Source organism: Buteo buteo, chromosome 4 (assembly GCF_964188355.1).
Source record: "Buteo buteo chromosome 4, bButBut1.hap1.1, whole genome shotgun sequence".
Taxonomy (NCBI): Eukaryota; Metazoa; Chordata; class Aves; order Accipitriformes; family Accipitridae; genus Buteo; species Buteo buteo.
The window spans coordinates 44276266-44300749 of record NC_134174.1 but is presented as its reverse complement, the minus strand read 5'-3'; the positions used below and the strand labels follow the sequence as shown (position 1 = coordinate 44300749).

At 43.1% G+C, this 24484-nt stretch overlaps 1 protein-coding gene across 1 annotated transcript; it reads right to left on the bottom strand.

Moving 5' to 3' along the window:
• Positions 1 to 324: 324 nt before the first annotated feature.
• On the bottom strand, positions 325 to 24484 carry LOC142030132 (dual specificity protein phosphatase 13B-like). Its single transcript, XM_075025708.1, has 4 exons — positions 24094 to 24484; positions 9449 to 9640; positions 8558 to 8778; positions 325 to 755 (listed from the first exon to the last, which is right to left on the bottom strand). Exons 2-4 carry the CDS (start codon positions 9637 to 9639, stop codon positions 541 to 543), a joined length of 627 nt encoding a protein of 208 aa, XP_074881809.1. The 5' UTR covers position 9640; positions 24094 to 24484; the 3' UTR covers positions 325 to 540.

Sequence of the window (24484 nt, the reverse complement as noted above, 5' to 3'; positions counted from 1 at the left end):
AGGAGCCTCCATGGCTTATAAGAGGGGGAGCCCAATGTCTGAGCTGGATCCCGGCTCATGTCACCATGTCAGACTAAAGGAGCATGTCAGCTTGCAAAACCTGAAGTCTTGCCGTATGCCAGCTGGATGTGAAATGTTAAAGATTTGCTTAAAACCCTCATGCTTTCTTTTTCTTTTTACTAGTTCAGCCATTTTCCCTCTTGCCATATAAATGCAATTATAAGCAAGTAAAAAGTCTTTTTTCAAGTCGGCTGTGCTGCCTTTTAATTCTGCATGAAAACCCAACTGCTCCCTATGCCCTGCCCAACAGGTAGTTAAATAAACAGGCCCAGGTGGGCTAAACTGCTGGTTTGAATCCTCCTTTATTTCATTTTCTTTCCAATTAGTGGGCTTATCCAAAAAATACATACTGAATTCCTACCAGCTTGCTCATGCTCAGCCGTTTCCCAAGGAGTTTCTCAGTGCAACTGCAGAGCAGTCCTGACAGCATCCTTGCACTGCCTTCGGTGAGAGCAGCATCTCTTGGTCCGGTGCCAGGCACTAGCAGGCCTCTGCTCCTCTGCCTTTCCCCCTTCCTAACTGGAGGTCCAGCTCCCGAAGCTGCTTGAGGAAGCCGGAGTTGGGGCAGATCCCTCTGTGTGAGCGCACAGTCTGAATTGCATCAGTGAGGGACATATCTTCACAGATCATTAAGAAAGCGAGGACAAGAGTTGCAGATCGACTGATTCCCATTGCACAGTGAACTAGTACTTTGCCTGGAAAAAGGAGAGAGAGATGCAGTTATGCTAGGAGGCCGAATGGCAGAGGTTATCATGCTGGAGCAGATATGGAAGCAGTGCTGATACTGGGGCTGAGCAAGCAGGTGTGCTCAGCCCTGCAGAGCAGACCTGGTGCAGTGCTGGTTGGGGAACAGTGGGGTTTTTAATGGCTGGGGACAGAAAATTCATAATTCTATTCCAGGATCCATGCTTGCCAGCCTGATGGCCCTTAGCCCTCCTGCCCAGCCTGCCATCCATGCTGTCCCTGCTTGCTCACATGTGGCTTGGGGAGTGATGTACTTGCTTCAAGTCTTCATGCTTGAAGGCTGTGCTATGGGAAGCAGGTTACTTACTACCAGAGGGCCTGCAAACTTGGGATTTCAAATGTGCGACGCTCAGGAGTGCTCACTGCTGTTACTGGAACACTCCTGGTTTTCCACAAGCTCTTTTTTTCTTCTTTGCTTAGGGCACTAATGCTTTCTGAGGGTGCTGACTGCTGCCCAGACCTTGTTGGAAGTGTGTGAGAAAATGGGTGTTACCATTAAGAACAGCTCCTGTTTGTATATGCCATCTGCACCAACTTACTTATGGGTTTTTTTTATTTCTATAGCCTACCCTGTACATCTATAGTCACTATCCTTCCCTAATGCCTTTATCTTCTCTTCTGTATTAGGTGATCACTAGAAAAACAATTTATTAAATGTTTTGAGTTTCCCAGGGATTTAAATATGACATCTGCATCTTCACTAAGAGTCCATTAAGAGTAATATCATGAGTCCTTCCATGTTGCTGTAAGTGAGCCTCAGGGAAGACCTTTCAGGGATCTAGGAGTATAGCTCCTCCTTCCCTCTGCTCTGCTTTTGGTTTTTCTGCTGTGATGACTAACGGAAGCAGCCTGAGAAATGCAATTCTGTGTCATGACTGCTTCCCAGGTTTCTAATGTGTGTCTTTGACCCATGCTAGAAGGAGATAAACTTTTTTTTTTTAAATGGTCTTATGTGAAATTAAAGGAAATTTTGTCAGAAGGATTGCTTTCAGATGGAAAAATTCAGGTTTGTAGTCCTTTCCCTTTGGATGTGAACAAGGAGCTCATTCTGGAACCTGAAAACCTGCATCTTGTAAATATTGTAAAGTGCTTCAACTTTCACAAAAATGGTATGATTCAATGAGAAATTTTTAATTGGAAAAAAAAATGTTCTCTTGTTGACTTGATTATAGCCATGCCTGAAAATTTTCAAACTCTCTTGTCCTTTGCTGCCGTCAGGTCTAGTCTTTTCACAGAGACGGTGGCTCGGTAATTGGGCATTATTTAAGGAACCAGTGATTAGAATCAGATTTGAACTTCTGACCATCTAATGGAGAGCTCTGTCTCCCCCTAAAGCAGCTAAAAAAAAAAAACCATGAAAATTCCCAAACACTTCTTCAATGGAAATCTTCACAGGTTTGGAACAAAATATTTTCTGCATTTTTTTATATTTTAATTTTTTTACACTGTCACATTTGTAGTCCCTTGTTTACTAAGTGTATAGCTGTACAAAATGTGATTTAACAACATGACAATTTATATCCAGAAAAAGATTAAAACAAGCAAAAATAATCCCATGTTGCTTTTTTTTTTTTTTTCCTTGGACATGGAATAAAGTATCTCAGATGCTGCTTCTCTGTAAAATGTAAGGAAGGGTAGAAAGAATGGACAGCTTTTCAAGGCTAGTTCCTTGTTTTGTTTGTGTTCACAGCATCTTAATTTCTCTATTACCAGTAAGTGAGACAAAAATATCCTTGTTGGATGATGAGCCTAGATCCAGCCAAAGACCTCAGACTGATTGCCCCCATTTCCCTGGGTGTTAATTCTGGGTACTTTGTGCACAGCTTTTAATCTTAAATCCCATTTTGTTTGTGACAGAGTATTTATTTAGCAACCGTTCCAGTTCTGACTAATCGTGATGGCATAGCCGCATGCTCAGAGAGTGCAAGCATGTGTTGTTAAAACCTGCTCTGGCCAACAGGTTGAGAGAAGTGTTGAATTCCACAACGTACGTGACACAGCCACCTTTCATTATCCTGGCATGAGAAATCTGAGCTCAGCCCTAAAGATAGATGTGTCTTCAGCAGAAATAAAGGGACAAATACAGTCTCCAAGGAAGTGGTGAAAACAGCTCTGGTGACAGCAGACTTGGACTGAGCAACAAAACCTTTGAGGGAAGGAAGAAGTCTTTCCAATGTAATGGCAGTTTTGCAGAATTAGAAGATCAAGTGATTTCTCTTTGTGTTTCCCCATTCAGATACAGCTTCACAGAATTTATTGAGATACTGATGCCATTATTCAAGTTACATTACACCTGTCAAGTCCATTAACTCCATGGGGATTCTTGGAAGTGAAGTCCTACTTTTTATGGGAATGTGGAGAAATGCTTTGTGGCCCTGCTAAAAAATAATGCTAACTTGATTTTTCACTAGACTTTTTTTTTTTTTCCATGTGCTGCACTATCATTAGCCTTCACACCAACCTTGCGGGATATGTATGCTGGATTTTCTTCCGCAGAGGAGGCACTCCAGACTCAAATAATCCAGGTCTGAGATTTTCAAAGTCACGTAAAGGAGTCAGGAACACAATTTCCCTTTGAGAAATACTGCGAATAGGGCTAAGTCCAAAAGGTCGTTGGAAAATCCATGTTTCAGTAGTTTGCAGTAGGCCTGGCTGCAACGTAGTGGCAGGGACTGGCGAAATCCAGACACACACCCTAATGCACACCCCAGAAAACAGAAGCCAAGGAACAACATGTTCTGAAAAATTTTGTCGGAACCAGAACTACTTTCTTTTTTTTGGTCTGAAAACTTCTAAGCTGCCAGCACTCTACAACTAAAATACAAAGAAATTTTATTTATGGTTTGAACTGCACCAGGAGGGAGAAAAAAAAACCCAAAACAACTAAAAAGAGATGGCCTTGACATTGGATTTGAGTTTGAATTACTAAATATTTTGAAATTCAATCGAAATTTGGCCAGAAATTGGATGGGGGGACAGAAGACTTGCTGTTCTGAACCTAATTTCTATAAAATTGTTCCTGGGTCCATTTTTTTTCCACCCAGATGGAGGCTTCTGCCTTGGAAAATGCTCAGCCCTACCTGCAGTCTGGAACTGAAGACGAAGCTGAGCACAGGTGTGGATGCTGCTATTAAATATTGCCCGATATGTTTTTGTTTTGGGGTACAGAAAGCAGAACAAATTCCACGTTCCTGCTTGTGCAGGCTCTCTCTCTACCATTGTATATCTAACTCTGTGTCTGAGAGGAGGAGGTGGCGGCGAGTAAGAGTACACTGAATTTTCTTCCCTGGCTTATCTGCACTTCCAAAGAGAGTCCTCCTAGATCAGCAACTAGATCTAGAAGGTGCCTCAGCAAAAACCTAGGCAAGCCCCAACTATTGACCTTGGACCTAATCTGCATGGTTCTCTAATACACTCGTTCCCATGAGGATGCAGGTATATTATCTCTTTTACATGTGTAATGTCTATTCCACATTGTTAGCCTTTGTTTCAGTACACACAAAGGTTATGATAAATGCCAGTACACTGACAATAAAATGACTGTTTGTTGCAGATAAATCAGTCATGTAAAATGATTTAATTAACATAAAATTGCTCTAATGAAAGCAGATTTGAATTTACTATGTGATTATTTGTAGCAAACAAATAGAATGTTAAACTTGAGTCAGGAAACAAAAGCTGTGTTGCTATTTGGTTCCGTTTACAGGCTTAGACCCTTGTTTCTTAGCAGTAGCTGTAAATGGGTTAAGTGACACTCCGAACCCACCATGATATACTGCATTTGACTAGCGCCCGAAGCGTGTCTGCACCATGTGGGCTGACTGCAGCGGGCTTGATAACAGCGTGTTGCGTTAGCCTTTCACGGGAGGCAGCCGAGATGCACCGTCCCAGCGCCGAGGCTCAGATTCCCATGCGGCTGCTGGACCACAGCCTAGGAAAGCAGCGTTCACAGGGGCAGTCGTGGTGCATGTCCCTGTCATGGGATGGGCAAGGAGGTCATAACTAGATCTTCTGTACCACAGAATCCATGCCACAAGCCGGCATCCTTCAACTCTGCCTTCCCCACCCCCATTTGTTTTAACATACAGCGCAAAGAGAAGTTGGACTGATCCTACATTAGCGGGCCATGTTGCAACCTTCTCTCCGAGCATGTAATGGGATCCCTTAGGAATAATGGGATTAACTGAGGAGAAGTGGGGGCACTTAGCTTCTGGCATTATTAAATCTTGCAATCCTTATTTGAAATGTTGCACCGCACATCTCAAGCTACTTTTTGCAGAGGCAGACAATAACTCTCATCTGGCTGGGATTTGTGCAGAACAATAACACTTGGTTTTTAACAACGGATTATGGATATTATATCCAGCTCATGCCTGCTGTAACTCTACTGACATCAAAGGGTTTGCACTAGGGATAAAATTTGCACATTCAACTTTGTTGGCCAAATTCAAGTTGGGAAATTCAATGTTGTTGAACAAATCAGTCATTAAAACACATAATATCTTATTGTCCTTTTGCTACTCATCATTAACTGAGCTAAATGTCCTGAACTAGCCCTTGCTTTCTTGCAGGATGGATTCAATTTGGCTTAAGACCAGGCTCCAGATCTGTCACCAGGAGTGAATGCCCCAGCTGCCCTCGTTCCATTGAATCCAGCAGAATTCTGCTGCTTACCAGGAGGAGAGCTCAGCTGGGCTAGTGGGCCCCATGGGCTCTTCCCACTCCACCACAGTTTTCTCATCTCCTGTTACGTTTTAGCCACTGTTCTGTAGCTAGGTGCAGAATCAACTGTCTATTTTTTGATTAATCAGGTGTCTATTTTGTCACAGCTGAAAATAGCAAGAAGCCTACAGAGAGCTTTAAATGGTGGCGTGTCCCTTCTCCCCATGCCTCCCGGAACAGGTAAGGGCTGTCATCTGGTGGACAGTGGGAGGTCAAACTGATGTATGCAACCTTTTCTCCTAAGTCAAGCTTCTTTCATAACCACCACCACCACCAAGAAGGAGGCAGGAGAGGGAGCCTGGTTTTTCATTCGCTCCAGTGAAGTGAAAGAAGGGAAACGCCTTTGAGAGGGTTTGCCATTTCAGGAAGTTAATGGGTGATTTTAACCTGCCTGTTTTAAATGTGTTAGGAGGTCAATAAAAGGAGAAGCTCTCTACTTGGGAATCTTTCTTTCTGCACAGTGTTAGTTTAATAGTTTTCGTGGCGTGCTTTCAAGTTCTCTCTCCTTATCTCTTCTGCTAGAGTTTGCCAAACCCTGCTGATTTTCGCTTAGGTTTAGCTGTACTCCAGAAAAATGCAGATTGTACAGATGGCCATACATAAGGGCAAGATTGATGTTTGAGGTGTTGCCCCTTGAGCATGAGCATGTGGGAGAAGGCCAGTACTTCCCTGACACCATGTTTTTCCTTGCAGAGAAGTGGGCAGATCGTGCATCTGCTTGCTCTTGACTGAGCCTTCCCAAACAGCTCTGTTACATGGGCAAAGGAACAGCAGGGCTATGCCAAAGGAAAGGCAGCCAAGGAAGCAGGGTTCATAAAATAATGCTTATATGGCATGGTTGCAATAGTAGTGCATGTATTTCTTAATCTTTATGACAAAGATGATGAAGGAAGTCGTTCAGGGTGTGATGCGGCCATTGACCACTGTGACAGGAATAGCTCGCAATTAGGAGCATGTGAGTACACGCTCCCCCACTTCCTTTTGCTCATGCTTTGGCATCCACGTTTGAAGAAATTGCCTGAAAAATAAATTCCTTACATCACCAAAGATGTATTCTGTTCAGCTAAGGTAGAAATCTGGAATAAACCTGTCCATGCTGTTTTCTGGACTGCTGCTGTAAAGCATCGGAATTTTTCTTCAAGCATGATAGGAGTAACAGTTCTTACTTAATTCTAATGAGAATTTGATTCAGAGTTTTACATATGTTTGTGGTTCATATAGTCTTAACTTTGACTTATCCTCCCAGGTGGAAAAGATAATTTAATTCCATTAAAAAAAAAGATGTTGAATTTGCTTGTAATAGTTAAGCAGCAGTCTTAAATGACTTCTCAATCAAACAGAAGTACCTCGTTATATCCTGAATTTAATATGAACAGGCCTTTTGTCACCTTGTATAATTTTTTGTTCAGCATCACTGCTTATAATAAATGCTGGTTTTTCTCTTCTTCTAAATGATGGGAGTAACAATCCCCTCCCTGTCTCATCCCTGCACAGGTCATGGGCATTTAGCTGCTAAATTTCTGTACCTCAGGAAATTATGCTTCCAGAACATCTTGTTTATATATTTTCTAAACTGTTGCACTTTCCTTAAAATGATGAATGTCAGAAACAGCTGGACTGTATATGATTGAATTTCACCTTGTCTCCATTCCCAGAACACTGCTTCCATATGGAGTTCAGTAAAGCAATATCTAAAATCATGGGAGTAGGGATAAATATGCACTCTAGACACGATAAGTTCATTGTGTTTGCCTTGAGCCCTAACTTGTTCTGCATTCATAACTTTCAGTATTTGGGAATGGACCTTGCAAAGCATTGGTTTTGTTTGCTTTTGTGGCCACCACGATTCATCTGTTGTTTTCTGTCTTTTGTCAATTCATTTGGAGCTTTAGGTTTTTTTACACATGCATGAAAAAACTTTGTATCTTACCTTTCTCTGGAGCACCACCGATAATGATTCAATTGCAAATAGCGTATGCTGTAATAGAAATGGGTGCAGATCCAAATTCCCCAAGTATGTTAGTGGTTTTGAAATCCAAATGCAGCCCTCAGTTGCACAAAGGCAAATACTTCCTAATGGGACAGATCAAGCCCTCCAAACACCAGTAAACGCTGAGGTATCTAGCACAGAGGTATGCTATTTTCAGTTACTGTGTCTGCCTTTCCTAGCTTGTATGGTGTGGATCAGATCTACTAGCTGCATATGATTAAGCTGGGTAGTTAGTATTTTAGGACCCTCATTGATATTAAAGCTCACCATGGTGCAAGCAAAACCGTTTGCTGAGTGTATAACTGTTCTCTTAATAAATCACTTTTGAGTGGGTACTTGTACAGTTTCGTGGCACAGTGGAGACTTGCTTTTGTGAAGGTTTGTCCTTAATGGTAATGATCCCCCACGAGCCCCAGGCTTCTGGCAATGTACCTGGCCTGTGTTTAGCAAGTCCAAGGATTTTGTGGGTTATCTTCCTATTTCAAGGTTATACTCTTTCTACCAACAGCGTGATATTATCTCCTGGCTGGTGGTGTTGCTTAGGTTCTCTTCTTCAGAACTGCTTCCCAGCAAGTTCTTCCTTATCTTGTGTTTGTAGGACTTGCACAGATTGTAGGAATATAGTTGATTCTTCTTATTCAGATATGATGCTTGCCCTTGTCTTTTTACACCATCCCAGCTTTTATTTTAAACCCTATCACTAATTTGGAAAGATCAAGTGTATGTGCCTCTTCTCAGGTCAGTGTGTCCCTGTAGGTAATAAAGAATACTTGCTGTTTTGTCTTTTGCTAATGAATAGCACTAGGCAGAGGGAAAACCCCTTTGAAAGCTTGTTCAGTGCATCCTTGCCTGTTCCAGGGGAACAGGGTAACTCCCACTCACTCTGGGAGTTCAGGAGGCAGGTGTGACACTACTCGGTTTGGGTATCTCCATTCTTACGCACATCTGCATGTGGTTGGTTTATGCCAAATACTATTTGATAACTTGCCCTACTTGTCTCCTATGCATAAGATATGCAACATGCACAGATGGTCTAGTTACCTCTTGGGGAATTCAGTGCTGCTCTTATGTATTGAGCAACTGGGTAGAAGTAAATGCTGAGATCAAAGTTTGGGTTGTCCTCTGCTTCTACTGCGTAGTAATCCACAGGCAGGTCTTTGTAGAACTTGGGTCCAGTGTTGATGTGAAATCGCCCAGCAGCAGCATTCACAACATGGGAGATGCCCATTCGACTCAGCTGCGCTTTGTCACGAGCGACGTACCTGCAAGAAGGATGGTGGGTTATATTCGCCTGCTGCATTACAATGTGGGGTAGAACATGCTGCTGGTGGTGCCATTTGTTAAAACCACCTGAAGTTGTAGTGGCTGTTTTCTGACAGGCTGATCAGGTCCAAATTGTCCACCAAAATGCTTCAAGACAGAAGTGACTCATTAAGAAACTGGCTTTTACATTTCCTGCATTTTTCTCCCAAACATCAGTTTAAGTTCTTCTTCTTGACTGATGAAAAATAAACAGGTCATGGTGGTGGTGATATTTCTGCACGAGCCAAGAGTTTTCTGGTTTGCTTTCTTAACAAGTCACCTCTGCTGAGCATCCATCAGTTCAGGGGACTGATGCCATCTGACAATATCTGTTTTACCTAGCTCTGGCGTGACTGCCTGCAGTACTGATGCCATGGCCCCGCCAGGCTCTTGCAGCGTGGGACTCCTGCAGGAGGAGAAATCAGGAGGGGGAATATTCTTTTTGGATACTTAGGATGCCTTTTCTCTATGCTACAGCATCCTATGCACAGTTCAGCCTTGCTCCACACTTAGAGGGGTCCACAAATTAGTGCCTAGCTCTCTTTTTTTAAATAGAGTGGAAGATCTGGGGGGAAATAGGGTGGGGGCTAAGAGTTGCATTAACACCTTCAACCCTTCCCTCTCTCTTACAGGTCTCCCACGTAAAGGTTTGGCCAGACTTCATCCACGTGCCCCGTGGGGTGCGCGCGTGTCCAGAGCAGGCGCCGCAGCTCCTCCAGGGAGGGTGTTTGGGCTCTGCCCTGGCTGCCAGGTGTCCGGCTTGAGGCACTTCTGATCTTGGGGCGCAGTAAGTCCCTGCCGCACAGGGAGTCCCAGGCCATCCTGAAAGGTGGAGGGCAGACATTCACCACCAGCCAGAGGCATTTCTGAGGTCACCCTCTCTTCCCCTCACCTTCCCTTACCCCCTCACAAAGCTGGCCCACGGTTACAGCAGTAAGCTTTTTGGGGCAGATACTGTCTTTCTCTTGGGTGTTTATATGCTTATCACAGCAGGGACCGTGACTGGACTTGGGAATACCACTGCATTCTAAACAATGACAGTCCAGTGGCTCTCATAGTCCCGTGTTGTTGTTCAGACAATGATTTCAAAGCCTGTGCTTCTAAAATAAGCTTTTATATTATTACGGCAAATTGGAAACTAAAGCTTTTGCAAACTACTAGGCTGAGGGCCTTAGTAGGCTTATTTTGACCTGACTACTCAACCTTTCTTTCTAGGTATGTCAAACAGTTGATTAAAACTTCATGATAATATTTTTAAACGTTTTTTTCATAGGAAGTGGGAAAGTTCATACTACTGTCCGGAATTCTAGACACTATTATTACCACAGTGAAACAGCCCAGTCCTCAATATGCCAGCACGAGAGTTCTGCTTTTGAATGGAAAGAGGTAATGCTACAGAAAATTTATTGTATAGAGGTAGCTACTCAGTGGGTATAGAAACAAGTTACTAATTTGGTATGCTGACCTTTTTCTTTAACCATGTAACTAGGACTTCCTTATATATACTTTATCCAATTTGTCTTTTATAATTTGCTCAACAAACTGAATAGAACCGGTCATGCAAAATCTTGTTTACTGGTTAGCTCTTAATTGTCAGCTTCAACAGGGGAAACTCTGTAAGGAGTATTTTGGTTCTTTCTGGTGGTAGTTACCAGCCATACTTGTCCTCATGACAAATGTTCATGGTAGAAAAAATCTGCATGAGTAAGTTATAGTGATTCCAGCTGCCATTCATATGAGCATTAATTTTTTTTTAATAGGTCATTTCATTTGCATTCCTCTCCTCTCTGCACCCTCCAGGAGCTATTCTATTTCTAATCTTGAAGTAACTACTTCAATTACAAGCAGAAACACTTACTTTAGGCATCAGTTTATCTTTGGAATTACTCTGTTCCCATGTGGCACATTTCTTTTGAAATAGTGGTTCCCTGTGTTAGCTATAGATTTGAACTGTTGGGAGGATGTTTTTTTAAGAGGGGAATGGAAATTCTATTTTTAACAGAGTTCTGTTTTAAGAAAATATTTAAAAAATATATATTTTTCTATGTTCTAAAAATCAGTCAAGCATCTACATTACAGAGATATTAGGAAGCCTGTCAACTCGTGCAGCTTTAGAACAGAAGCATCTGTCTAGGACATGGGTGAAGTTGTTGTCAATGAGTCAGTCTTGCTCTGGCACTGCCTACTGAACATCTTTTGCATAAATGATTAGAGGGGTCGGTTTGGGTAGAACAGTCCAGGGCAGCAAACCTGAAATCTTCCATCTTTCTGCTGAACATATCTATCATTTACAAATAGGTTGTAGTCATGTTCAAGCACCTCCATTGACAATTTCTTTCCAAACACTAACTACTGGTCAAAGGTTTTCCTAGTTTCCCATCAAGGTAATTTCACGAGCTCCAACTTCATATTTTCGTGTAATTTTGTTTAAAACTATTTATCTTTGCATGCACAAAGACAGAGAGAGAGTCTGAGGACTAGCCTGCTTTGGGATCTCGTTGTTTTGATGAAGGAGAAATGGAGCAACTAAGTCCCTGAAATGTCTACAGAAATGAAGGAGGGAAGCAGTGACTGTTGTCTCAGAGTTAGGCCACTGAACATTGACTAGAAGCCACCCTTCTGCCACGCACTTTGGGTGATTTGCTTTGCCACCCAGCTGCCAAGAGGGGCCCTTTGTTATTTCAGTACACCTTCTGCCACCTTCACAGGCAGCCTTGTCCTCTTGAATACACTAAGTTTTCACCAAATAATGATGTTCCCAGGATGGTCTTGTATTGTTTGTATTACAAAGAGCTCCACTGTGGAATGCGCTCCCCTCCCAAATGTGCGTATCTCCTCCAGCGTCAGCTTTTACTGTGAAAACAAAAGCAGATGTTCTTGCCCATTTTGGATGGCTTTATGCAAGAGGAGGCATGGAGGAATTCCCATACTGGAACGGACATCTCCCATTGATTTTGATAGCTTCTTTGACACTGGCCACCCCAGTGCCCACTGTGCCAGGTCTGCCCGGCTCCCACTGGTGATCTCAAACACCAGCAGGACTTCTCTGATCCCACGCAGGAGGTCTGCAGGGACTTGCATTTCCTGTGTCCTGACCACAGGGCCATCTGCCAGTTCATTAAATACTTTCAAGAATAACAGCCTCCTCCAATCATTCCCACCTCATAATATCTGCAGCAAATGTTCCCCTTTTTTGATGTATCTCGTTCCTTGCAGTGTGGCTAATGACCACTCTAGGGCACTTCTCACTTCTTATAAAGTTGCTTTTAACTGTTTTATTTTTTTTCTTTACTTATCCCTTCCTCTCGCCCTCTCCACTTATAAATTCTTTTATTTTCATATTATCTACCCTCAGAGGACTGAAGGCTGCTGTCAGCCTTGCTTTCCTAAGCCTCACAGGAGCGAAGAATTACAGGGCCCTGCCCAAAAGTCCTGGTAACGTTGTGGCGTTCAGGCTGCCCTTAAGATGGGGAGGGACAAGCAGCAACTCAGTCACACAGCACTTCTGGGAGCTGTGCCTTCCAGGTCCATAACTCCACCCCTGTGACAGCTGGGCAGATAACTCTGAAGTATAGCACACCTCAGGAAAGGTGCTTCTTCCGAGATTTTTTTTTTTTTTTTAAAGTTGTCTTTCTAGAAGGGAACATAACTGTGTAGACTTGGCAAGAGAAGGTAGTGTATGCACATAGTGGATATCGAAAGTTGTGGAATAATGAACGGTCTTTAGAAGACGGGTGTGCTTCTTTAGAATTATCCTAAGATGACTTTTAGCTTGTGCTTACATTGATTTTGTATTATAGCTAAGGAATTTACTCCTGTTAAAACACAGACATGAACTACTGAAGCTTTGTACAAAACTTATTCCATCTGCATTGTGGTCACATTTTTTCAATGGGAGAACAGCATCAGTTCATGTAAACTCTATATCCAATAAAAAGTAAGGACTGGGGTTCAAATTTCAAATGTGAAATAATGGGAACTAACAGGCTGTGAATGATTCAAAAGCAGAGAAGTCTCTGTAGGACTATTCAACTAATATGTTGAATAATGAATACACTGAAAAAAATAATAGCTTTCCATAGAAAATTTACAGACAGGAAAACAAGGCAATTTTTTTCTGAATAAATGACTGCTCAGTTCTAGCATCAGTCTAATGTTTTAACTCACTAAATTTATACATGCAAGTGTCATTTACTGAAATGCAGATATTTAAAGAAAACAATGCTATGATTAAAATTTTATGTAATGTTTTATAAGGAGCATGAATAGATTAAAACACATTAGTGTGAAAGGAAAATGATTATATGTAATAATGTGGTTGTTCTTAACTTTAAAAATATGTTTTTAATGATTCTCAGCTCAATTCCTCTATATTCGCTTTTTGTAGTGTATCAGTTTCTGTGATGTGTGTCATATGAATGAGCAATACAGTTTTAAAATGCTGGTTTCTGAATGATATTTGTATGAAATGTTCCTGATCTTTGCCCTACTGGAGTTGTATTGCAGTAATTATTCAAGCATGTAGGAGAAATTTTACCATTATATTTAGATAAATTTTGAATTGGTTTGTACTACAACTGTAATTGTATCTGAACTGTGTAACAGAATTTCCTTAATTATGACTAGGAGGAGAATTAAAGAGGCTTATCGCAGAACAGAAGGTCATTCTGATGATCTAGAGTGATCTAAAGTATGACACAGGCCGTACGTGTCACCATACCGTGCCTGCATCTGTAGCTGCCTTTCCGGAAACCCATCAGTGGCTTTGCTGCAGCTGGGCTACAAGAGCAGCCGCGTCAATCGTTCCTATATACAGACTATCCCAGGAAGAAAGGAAAGTGGTCCTGTGAGAGGTCCCAGGGAGCCTAAATAGTCTGGAGAGAGATACTTCCTCTCTTCTCAGCACTGAATGCCACTGTGGACTGCATATACTGTGGACGCTTTGGTGTTTTTTCAGTTAATTCAGTGACTATAGCTTTATCCGTAACATAATTAGTGCTGTTCAGTGCTGTGCTGAGGAGAGGGCCTTTAGAGACAGGTATCCCTTGACAGCGTCTCAGTCCTTGGAAACATGTGCCACCTTTATCCAATTTCTCCAACACTATAGTATTTAATTAAATAAGAACAAACTCAAGAGTCAGTATAATTTTACAATTTAGCATTACATTGGTACGAGATCAAGCTGAGGAGATGGTGTGAAGGCTGAGATGGGGTGACACAAAACCCTGCAGCATGATGCTGTGGAAAGTCAGGAAGAAAAAACAACTCTTGTGTCTAGGATATTTAGTAGAAAACCTTTATATCCTCTGCTTTTCCTCACGTTTTCCAATGCAAAGATAAAGGAGTAATTTGAGTATAATACAAGGATGTTAAAGCTCTCATTTGCATGATGTACTGAATATTTTAATCATCCCAGGTATTGTATTGGCTTTTGTGTGTGAGTAGAACATGGCCATTTTCCTCTGGCTTTAGTAAAAATATTTCTGAATTTTTAAATCCTGAGAACAAAGTCCTCTACATCCTGTTTTTTCTCGAGCTGGTATATGCTGTAACCTTGTCATCTCAGTGAAGATATCAGTCTGACTGCACTTCAGATAGACTGATTTGTAGTGGTAAAAGACCAGGCTGAAGCCCAGGGCTTGGCCAAAGTAGGTCGTGTCAAGTTCATGCCTATCGTGTATTCAGAAGTCATAAACATTTCTCAGAAAGCCTATCCCTTGGAAAGATTCCTCCAAGATAACGTATGTTTGAGAGAGGGGTTTGTGTTGCTACATTTCCACACAAATGACAAGTATTACTGTCATCATTCTTTCTTCCTTGGTGTTTAACCCGATAGTCTCGCTGGAGCCATAATTTATCAATTGTTAGGAGCGCTATGGGATATAGATGGTATGAATCAAATACAGCGATGACTGAGGTAGGACTGGCTGGACTTGAAAGCTGAGATAGAGGCAGTTTCCAGGGAGACACGAGGTATTTGAGGAGCCAACTGTTTGTAAGAAAATCTCTCCAGCAGCTGGAGGATGTAATCTGAACAGCACTTCCAAATTTAGTAGAGGCTTCCAGACCCACAACTTCAACCCAGCTGTATATTTAGGGTAAGGTACCCACTTGGCATGACTTGGCAAAATCCATTTAGGTGGACTTACTCTCAAGAGACCATGCAGAGCCTATGTTGAGGAGCAGACTGTCTAAATTAATGTCTGTATTGGACTGTTTTGAGCAGCACAAGGAAGAGGAAAACATCTGATTGTTTTGGGGTTTTTCCCCTGAGTATTGCATTGGTACCAAATTTTCTGTCCCAACTGGAGAGGGATGGTGACACCTCTCCTCTGTTCAAGTAGAACTTTCCTCTGTGTGACATCCAGGGAAATCAGCAGCAACATTTCTGATGCAAAGCACAACTCAAATGTAAGGAAGAAATTTAATCAACCCATCCTGGTTCTCAAATATGCTGAATTTACCACAGCTTCCACTGATGTTATGGGTTGCCAGGCCTCAGAAGCCTCAAAAATGTCAAATTTTTTCATAGCAAGTCTGTGGGCCAGCCAGCAGGGCTCAGACCTGATGGTCTTGACTGTTTCAGGATGTACATGAGCAGGCAGGCCCCGAGGCAGGGTGGCCTCATTTTTGTCTGTAACTGTAGTATAAAATATTCTCTTGTCATCAGCTGGTTAGTACACTTGTATTTACCAACCATGTGTGTGGTTCCTAACAGCGGCTAGACAGAAGCAGCCATCCTTTCATGTGCAGCAATGTTGTACCAAATGTGCAAAACCTGGCCACCTGCTGATTTTGCTAATTTTTCTGGGTCTTGCATGTATATTTATTTTATTCTTTAGCCACGGGAAATCATCTCTGAAGAGATACTGCCTACACTGCAGCTTTGACTGGATAAAAGGGAAGCGAAAAATATGGGCACCTAAATGGATTTTCCCTGACCCACCCCTTCCTTATGAAATGCAAAACCAAGGCTTTTCTGGACACAGTTGCATTTTTGTAATATAAATGGGATCCTAACCACATATCTGAGGCAGGACAAAGGCAGGGACAGAATCTGCACCAGGCAGGGGTGGGCACATGGAGTATGCTTTACAGAAGTCATGGCTGATAGGTAGCACCACCAGAAAGATTACAGAGATAAGAGGAGATAGCTCATCCACCCCAAGCTTTTCTGTGGCTTCCTCACCAATGAAGCATGGGTATATTTTGTTGCTGAATTGGACCTTTTATTTACTAGTTACAAATTTTACATGCCATTTTAATAGTGTGCATTGTAACTATTTAAAGCTGTGCATTAAACAGGCCCAGACACGGTTAACAATCTGCATGCTACGATATATTTTTTTGTAACTGCTTGTTATAGCATCAGCTATTAAGAATTTATTACTGGTGCTTTTTAGGTGGTGCTTTACAGTCATTTAATTACAGCCATCTAGAAATCATTACATAAACATGCATCGAGAGCAAGAACCCCAATGTAAGGTGACCCGAAAGGCTTTTACCTGCCAAGACCAGAGTTCAGGCCCTCAGGTGGCAATGATGTCATCAGCATATGCAGGGAAACACAAACATTTAAAGCTGCGCAGGGAGCTGTGTTCCTCCCGACACTAGGTGTTCATGAAGTCATCAGCTGGAGCGAGAGCCCTGTAGAGCTCTAAGGACCTGAACTTGGCTCTTGGCAAGCAAGAAAAGGGAAGTCGGTTCCCCTCCAGCCCTAGTCCCAGCAAAGACGCAGGGCTTTTGGCTGTAAGCACAGAAGTTCAGCTGCAGAACCGGGCCCTCTGGAGCCCCTTGGTACTCCTGTGCTCTCAGCTGCCAAGTCCATCCTTATACCCATTAACCCAACCTGATCTGGTAGAGAGGCAGACACACTGCATATGACCCAAAGACAGTAGCTGGTCCAAAATGCCTCTACCACATCTCCATCTGTCACTGCAACAGCATGCCCATATTTGAGAGTCTCTCTAGCTCCCTGCCAGGCTACCACTCCTAGATCAAACATTATCGCTAGTGTCTTCTGCAGCGGACTTCAGCCATCAAACTTGACCGATGAGTGGTTCTGACAGTCTGCAACTCCTTCCTCCATTCAGTACTGATATTTTTCGCTCCCTCTTGAGAAAACAAAAATCCCAATCTACAGTATTATAGCTCTTGGATGTGCTATATTCACAAGACATTCTTGCTGTCCCTGTGCTCCCACTTGAAGACAAGCTTGCCTAAAACTCAGTTCTTCTGTGTTAAGGCTGGCTGTTCTTCTCCAGTGCACAAAGGTGGTTACATCATATCTCTATTGCCTCCAGCAATGACTTGTCCAAGGTGAAAGCTGGTATATTCTGAATGGGTAAACTGTTCTTTTCTTCTGGAAGGACCCTCAGAAGATTACTGAAAAACTCAGAGGATGAAACATTTCTGAAAGACAGGCTGGCAAGTTGATGCGGGTTGCTGTAAATCAGGACTAACATGGGCCACTTTGATTTCCTCTTGGAGCTGCCAGTAACCAGCTGGATTGTCTGGCTGAAACTGGTGTTTTGGTACAACCACTCCAAAGCCTTCACCCTCCCTGAACAACACAAATCCTGGCTGCTATTTCATTTAGTGATGCTCTACCAATATTTGCAGCCTGCAGTTGCAGAGAGCATGTGGTGCTGTCATTACTGGTGTTAGTACAGCCTGACCCTGCAGAGAGGTACAAGCTTGGGTTTATTCACAGACTGCCTGAAATGTTCTGAGTCCATTTCTCTAAAGCAGATCCAGTGGACTGGAGGCTCACATTTGCAGTGATCCATTTCAGCCTCAGCAGTGTCACTGTGTGGGAGGCAGAGCCTGTTAGTGCTGTACACTGCAGGTTACATTCTCTGCTCCCTCTCTGTGGCTGTTTGGGGTGAAACTGCGACTGCCAAGCAGCCCTGCGACTACACTCTTTTGCATACTGTCTGCTTTGTAAGGGTTGTCAACCTGGACATCTCTGTTCCAGCTGAACACAACACGAGAAAGCCAGACAGGTTGCTGGGCGCGCTGCATCTAGCTTAATGGAAGAAGGACAAAGTGTCACTTGGGTGTTGTTTCCAGTCTCTCAGCCATGGTTTTTACTCTTCAGGCTTACTCCGTGTTGCATACTCTTAATCTAGCTTGATCTGATTTTCCCAGGTCACCTCCAAAATGATCTGGGGCAGATGTCATGTTTGTTTCTTGCTTCAGCAATGTTCAGAGGCCAAGGATTTCCTGTGCTGTGCCTTGTACAGAACCCCAGTTGTAATGCAGTCCCTTAGGTCGGTGTCCTGTGTCCCCACCAGAGTTTAGCAGGCCATTTCTGAAGGTGAATGAGGCTGCCATAACAATAACTAATATAGCAGTGTCCTCCAGCCCAGCGCTGGAAACATCAGGCTTCAGAATTAAAAAAATTCCATTACAAATGAATGGTTTCTGCCCCAAGGATTTAACCGAAAGAATGGCACAATGCAAAGCCCTTCTGCCCTGTGACCAGCTCTGGTATGTTCTTCTATCTTAAAAACAATATATTGCCTATTTTTTGGGTCTATTCTGTTTGGGGGCATTGACAGCTTCACTGCTGTTTGTTCTTGTCCTGTGGTCTTTACCAGTACCACAAAGATAGCTCTATGCTTCCCAACTTACAGGAGACAGCAGACACCTATACCTACACTGGCATAGCAGGAGGGTTGAGTAACCTGCTAGGAAGATGGCAAACAGCAGGAGGTAGGCAGCTGCGGTTTCCTGATGTTTCTTGAGCACTGGAATGCATTTTGTAGTTGTTATCACAGTGAGCCTGTGAGGAAGACACTACTGTTCCCACCACACAGGTGGAGATGGTAAAGTTAAGTTGGATGATTTTTCTACATCTCTCCACAAGTCTGAGCTGGGAGGCAACCCAGGGGCAGAGTGCTGCCAAACACTGGCAGTGATAGCTGAAACTGGATAAAGGGTCACCCTCGGGTTTAATTTGGGTCAAAAGCTGTGCCCGCCCCTAGTGAGTCAAAGGCAGCTTACATTGAGGCAAAAGTCATGGTCAAGTTTGGACTTCCATGCTGGGCGATGAGGTTTCCTAGGAAAGCTTTGGCAGATTTTGGCTTTGGTGCTCAAAATAGAATTCAGAACGTGCAAAATCAAACCAAGGACACAGAAACCCTATATCCCAGTGTTGTGCTCCTCATACCCTTCTTTCAGTGCTTGCAAAGTCCTTCTTTAGATATACCCTAAAAAAATAGCAGGATTCCTTATTAAATGCTGTGATATTATGGCTTAAAAACAACTGCACTGTCTTTCTAATTGTTTCTTCATGTTTCTTTCTCTCACCCCAGCCTCTCTGATCTGAGACTTTCTAGCAAAGTGAAAGTCTAGCCATGGCAGGACTTGGAGAGGTTTGGAAGGCTAGTTTCACTAGCCTGTATTTCTCACCAGTATCTTCTGGCAAAAAGATAAACCGCAGAGCTGATAGCAAGCTCCCGTTGCCCAGGTTTCTGGCTACAGAACTCAGAAGGATAAACACCTCCTTAAGCACTGCAAGATAGAAATAGAACAAGAGAAAGGAATGGAAATCCTCTCATAATGCAATGGCTAGAAGCAATCCAGCTGTTTTGTTTTATTCCCACCATGAGAACTACAGTCAGTCCCAGTATAAGCTTGGCCACCTGTCAAATCAGGTTTGTGAACTAAAGCTTATTGGAATTTGACACGCTTTTGCCTTGGAACATGCTGGTATGATCAATACAAACTCCTCCTATAGCAGTGACACAACATGTATGCTACCCACGCAGTCCCAGATGCCCCTCATAAATCATTAAAATACTGGCCAGTTCTAATCAGACCCTTTGGGGTATACCATAATATACTATCTGAGAACTAAAAACAATAAATCAAGTTAGTACAGAGATCAGACTGAGACTGAACAGAGCTAGACTTGCTTGCTGCTATGTGAATAGTCTAAGAGATGCAACGGAAGGAGATGAAATCCCAAGTCAGCTAAGCAAATTGCTTGCTCCTCATTGTAAAATCTCACTCCTAAGTCTGCTGAAGGGAAAAAAATAGGAACTCATCATGTTCTGTAGCACAGCTGATTTGAGGTCTAGAATTTCCCAGCAGTTGCATTCGCTCTTGGGATTACAGGTATTTCTAATCAGTTGTCCTTTAGGTTAACTCTTACCATACTTCTAAAACAAACTAGCAGTTAAAAATATGTGTCCCCAAATGTCATAGATCACCTGGTATAAAAAGAACAGAATACATTTTCTTCTAGAGCATAGAAGCCAATTAACCACTGGCAAAAAATTTCAATCCCATTAGAAGGCAGCTGCTGTGGTTGCACTCTTCAGTCTTGCCTGGGACACAGCAGGCAGCTTTATGAAGGGGAGGTTGTCTTAGAGTGCCCAAGTGTTGGGAACCAGTAACAGCCTGCGTACTGAGGTGCTGCTGCATAAACCCAAATACTCAATGCCTTCTCTTTGATACAGAAAAGGTTGAGTCCCATCTGCATTTTTCAAGTGTTATCCAACTGGGAGGACAACATGGTATGGGGTACAGCCAATCTCCATGGCCAACACATAGTTTGGCCACCAAAAATGTTATCTGGCAAAAAATTACACTGAAGGCTAACTTCCTCATTCATGCTGTATGTGCATGTACCTTTTGTTTCTTACCTTATATTTAGAAGAGAAATGCCTAATGATTGTTTCTTACCTTGCCTTAGGGCAAGGACAGTCTGTGGCAGAAGTTCCTGCTCTGCATGTACGCTGCAGATGCTAAAGTTGTATAACTCTCAGTACTGCTGTTTAATTCCCCTTGCTTTCCCTTGCACTTTTTCCTCAAACTTCTTTATGTTTGGCCTAAATTGGGCAGAGTGTTTTTAGAGCCTATACAGCAGAGTAGCTTGGCACCTGAATTTTACCTGTGGAGCTGTATTTCTAGTAGTGGTCTGTGGGGAAGGCTGTCAGAGGCCCCAGTTGTGGTAGCCTCCCTTCCATCATGAGTATCAGAAAAGGGCTTTGCTCTATTCCTGTGAAAGCTGCTGTTATGCTGAGCACAGGCTTTGCTGTGGGGAGGTGCAAATTGTATGAACTCTTGGGGTTCATGCTGGTGGCTCTTGAGCTGAAACATCTGGAGAGCAGTGCCAGGAACTTGATCTCAGACTTTGTCTTTGGTAATGCAAACCAGTAATCCAGAAAGTTACCATAAAACAGCGAACAAAGTCTCTGTGAGACACTGGCAGTAAATAAAAGAGCTAGCAAAAACCGGGGCAGTAAATAACTGATGCTGAACAGAATGGAACTTGGCCTGTTTGAACGATGCACCAACACCTCCAAACTGGGTGCATGCATGGGGCAAGGTGGATTAATATTGTGTTTTATTTCTAATGAGACCTAAAGCAAGTCTGAATTTCTTTTAAGCCTGGTGGAGAAATAGTTGAAACACAGATGGAGACACAATTATCAGTTTCATCAGAGGTGCAGCACAGCTTGGTGTGGGAACTTAATGAAGATTTGTTGGTCAACAACAATCTCCCCACCCGCTTAACATGCTCTCCCTTTAATTTGCTCTGCTCTTGTAGTAAATTTGAAGCCCCTAGGTCAGACTCAGCTTTTGTGGCTCTTGTAGTCTCTGCAGTGTCAGCAGGAAGCACAAACCAAAGACTTAGAGCCTGGACTCGAGCAATGTGTATTTCTCCTAATGAAACCCAAAGCCAGGTGAAATTTTTGGGAGAGAGGAAACAGGATATGGAGTCCCTTTGGGGGATGAGGAGTGTTCATAACACTCAGAAACTTGGCACACGTTTCTGGTCTCCTCCCTTTCTACCCCACAAAGGGCTTGTAGCATTTTTAGACAAACTTGGATCCATTGTATATTGTGAGAGAACCTGCTGGGAAATTTGGTGATTCCTGCACTCCAGGGCAGAGAAAACGTGTGGGTTTGCTTTGTGTTTTTAGGAAAGTAGGAAGATGAAATTCAAAATAAAACGCAGCAGATAGGAATCTCACAGACACAGACATTGGGAAATGTTTAGACAAGCTTTGTCCCCAGTCCTTGAGCTCAGGATTTAGCAACTAAACTGTAGAGAGACTTCGGAAAGACAATGAAATGCATTTTGTCTTCAAATACAGTTCCTCCAGAATCCAATGAGAGTTGTGCACGTGAATCTGAAGGCAGAATATAGCCAGCAGTATGGGGAATAGATGTAATGTGAGAAACTCTCATGCTATATTATTATAGTCTGAATTGTTTCCATCATTTTGGGCTAATTCCCCACTATCCATCTCTGAAGTGCAAACAGTACAGCCTTGATATGCCCCAGGGAAAGGAAGCAAACCAGCCTTTGAATCTTTACCCAATCTTACTGCTCATATTTTGCTTTCAATGAATAACTGTTCCAATCCTTTAATATTTCATTCCCATAAAAATATATTTACCAGGGTTTTTTGTGGCAGCAGTGAGGCTGTGTTTATTATTTTAGGAACACCACACGACTGGCTTTAGAAAAAAGACAAGGCAGGAGCACAGAGTGCTGCAACTCTATCAGAGAACAGCATGTTTTCCACCTGTTGAGGCAGCAACCACAATAACAGATGCACATAATAATTACCTGTACCTCAAAGGCAGCACCAAGTCCTGCACCTTCTGCTCCCCACCTAGCAGACAGCTTGATAACAGAATTACAGAAGAGGAGCACTGAAAGAGTAGAGTAAGTAGTGCTTTGTGAAGAACGAAAGAGCAGTTCTTATTAAAGAGAAACTGAAAGGTGGAAGATGAGAAGGAAAGATCTGAGGCACCATGATGCTAAAAGAAGAGTGGAGCTAAGGAACTCCAGGAGCCTGCCTTATTTTTAGAGTGGCAGTCAGCTTTTTGCTAATACCTTTTCCAAGGCTGCTCTCATTTGTACTCTTAACATCAGAGAGAATTTCTACCGATAAATAGGTGCCCCACCCACCTACTGGAGCCCACTCCTTCCCAGAGATGGATGGCCCCGCAGTGGCACATACCCCTGTAGGGTAAGGGCCCCTCATCTCAGTAAGTGACACCGTGAGTGTCCATGGCTGTGTGCCAGGACCCTGTTCCCCTTGCCCTCCCTGCCGCCTGGCACCAGGAGCGTGCTGGATGTATGCTACCCTTTTGTTTGCAACTGTCCCAGGATACCTGATGTAAGGAGAAGGGCTGGGAACAGTACGGGGAGCAGGCATACAGAGCAGGTGAAACACCTTCGGTCTTTCCTGCTGAAGTGCTGAGGCTTTTGAGGCTCTTTTTCTCCCCTTCTGCTGACTACCAGGAGGAAAGAGGTGACATTTGGCTGGGTGAGGACTCCCAGAGCCCACACCATATAAGCTCTGGAGTGCTTTGTACCATGGTAGCTCCTTACTTGCAGAAAAGAACAGATCCTTCCTAGCAGGGATTTGCAGGGGAAGGGAATGATCTCAGCCCTGATTTAATCTTGACAGAAGCAGATGATGAGAAGACTGTGCTGAGTTGGAGTTTTCCTTTGAATTCCTACGGTGTTGAAGGCAGTGCTATAAATAGACACAGTATCCTTTTTACCCTGGTACAATTCTGTCTCCAGCTCCCCATATAGACAGCAAGTCTGCTGGTAGGTATTTAGCAGAAATTAATTTAACCCAGTCTTCTCTTTCTGTACTCTTTTACTCCAAGCATCCCAATGGCTTCCACAGCCATACAAACATATTTCCTCAATAAAAATGTTCTGAGGAAGGCTGTTGATATAAAAAATCCCATTTCTGTCTGAAAATTCTATCCTAGTTATAAATAATCTATAGAAGCCCCAAACTATAAAGAGTTAGTATACCCCCCCAACTTAATCTTTCATTCCCCCCCCCCCGTTTTGTTTTGAACTGCACAGCATTCTATTCATAGTCTGTTTCACATTTTCTCCAGTGTAACTGGCTGGCCAGTTTCTCCCTTCCCAGGAACAGTTTTGTGAACATCAGCTGAGAAGAAGGAAACCCAGACAGTGTTTCATGGCTATTGTCTTAAAGATAGATCTGCAAGAAATTTAAACACAAGCTGGATTGGTATTTAAAAAAACAAACCCCTCGAATTTAAGCATCTTTTTCAACGAGAGGTCCTCAGCCTGGGAATCCAGCAAACTAGAATTTCAAAATATTACAGTTTCTGAGTAGGACGGCAGAGATGATCACCTGGGCTAGCCCTGCAGTTGTCCTGCTGCTCACGGAGCTGGCTGTGGTTAGGTTCGTGCTGCTCAGTGCATGTATTGAGTTCACTGGGGTTGGTTTGTAAACAAGCTTAAAAGTACTTGCCTGGTAGTTGAAGCTCCCGCGCTGCGCTGTCTTGGATTACCTTTGTTTGAATGATACCACTCTGTTTCCTCCTAATGTGCCAGTTGCACAACAGCTTTCTAGCCTCTCTGTGTTCAACTTATTCAAAGTCTATTTTTAATAGTGTTAATTATAAACCATAACCCCCTATCCTCTTTGGACCTGCAAGCATCAGCCAGAGCGAGGCAACTGGAGGGCGGCAGCAGCGGGAGGCCGAGTTTTGAAAGAGGCCGATCGTCAGGTGGTGTAAGCAGATGTGACCCGGCCAGCCTTGCTGGGGCCGCGCTGGTTTAGACTGGCCACGCCAGTGCTGGCGGCGGTACGAGGATTTGCGCCGGAGACGTGAATGGTGGAGGGCTGGTGGGGGTTTACC

Excerpts from the sequence above, each read along its gene's own strand:
- LOC142030132 (XM_075025708.1), bottom strand. The coding sequence starts at position 9,639 with ATGGCCTGGGACTCCCTGTGCGGCAGGGACTTACTGCGCCCCAAGATC. Across the intron at positions 8,779-9,448 it reads AACCTTTACGTGGGAGACCT|GTACGTCGCTCGTGACAAAG; the intron begins GTAAGAGAGAGG and ends TCCTTCTTGCAG. Across the intron at positions 756-8,557 it reads AGCACTGAATTCCCCAAGAG|GCAAAGTACTAGTTCACTGT; the intron begins GTAACTAGACCA and ends TCCTTTTTCCAG.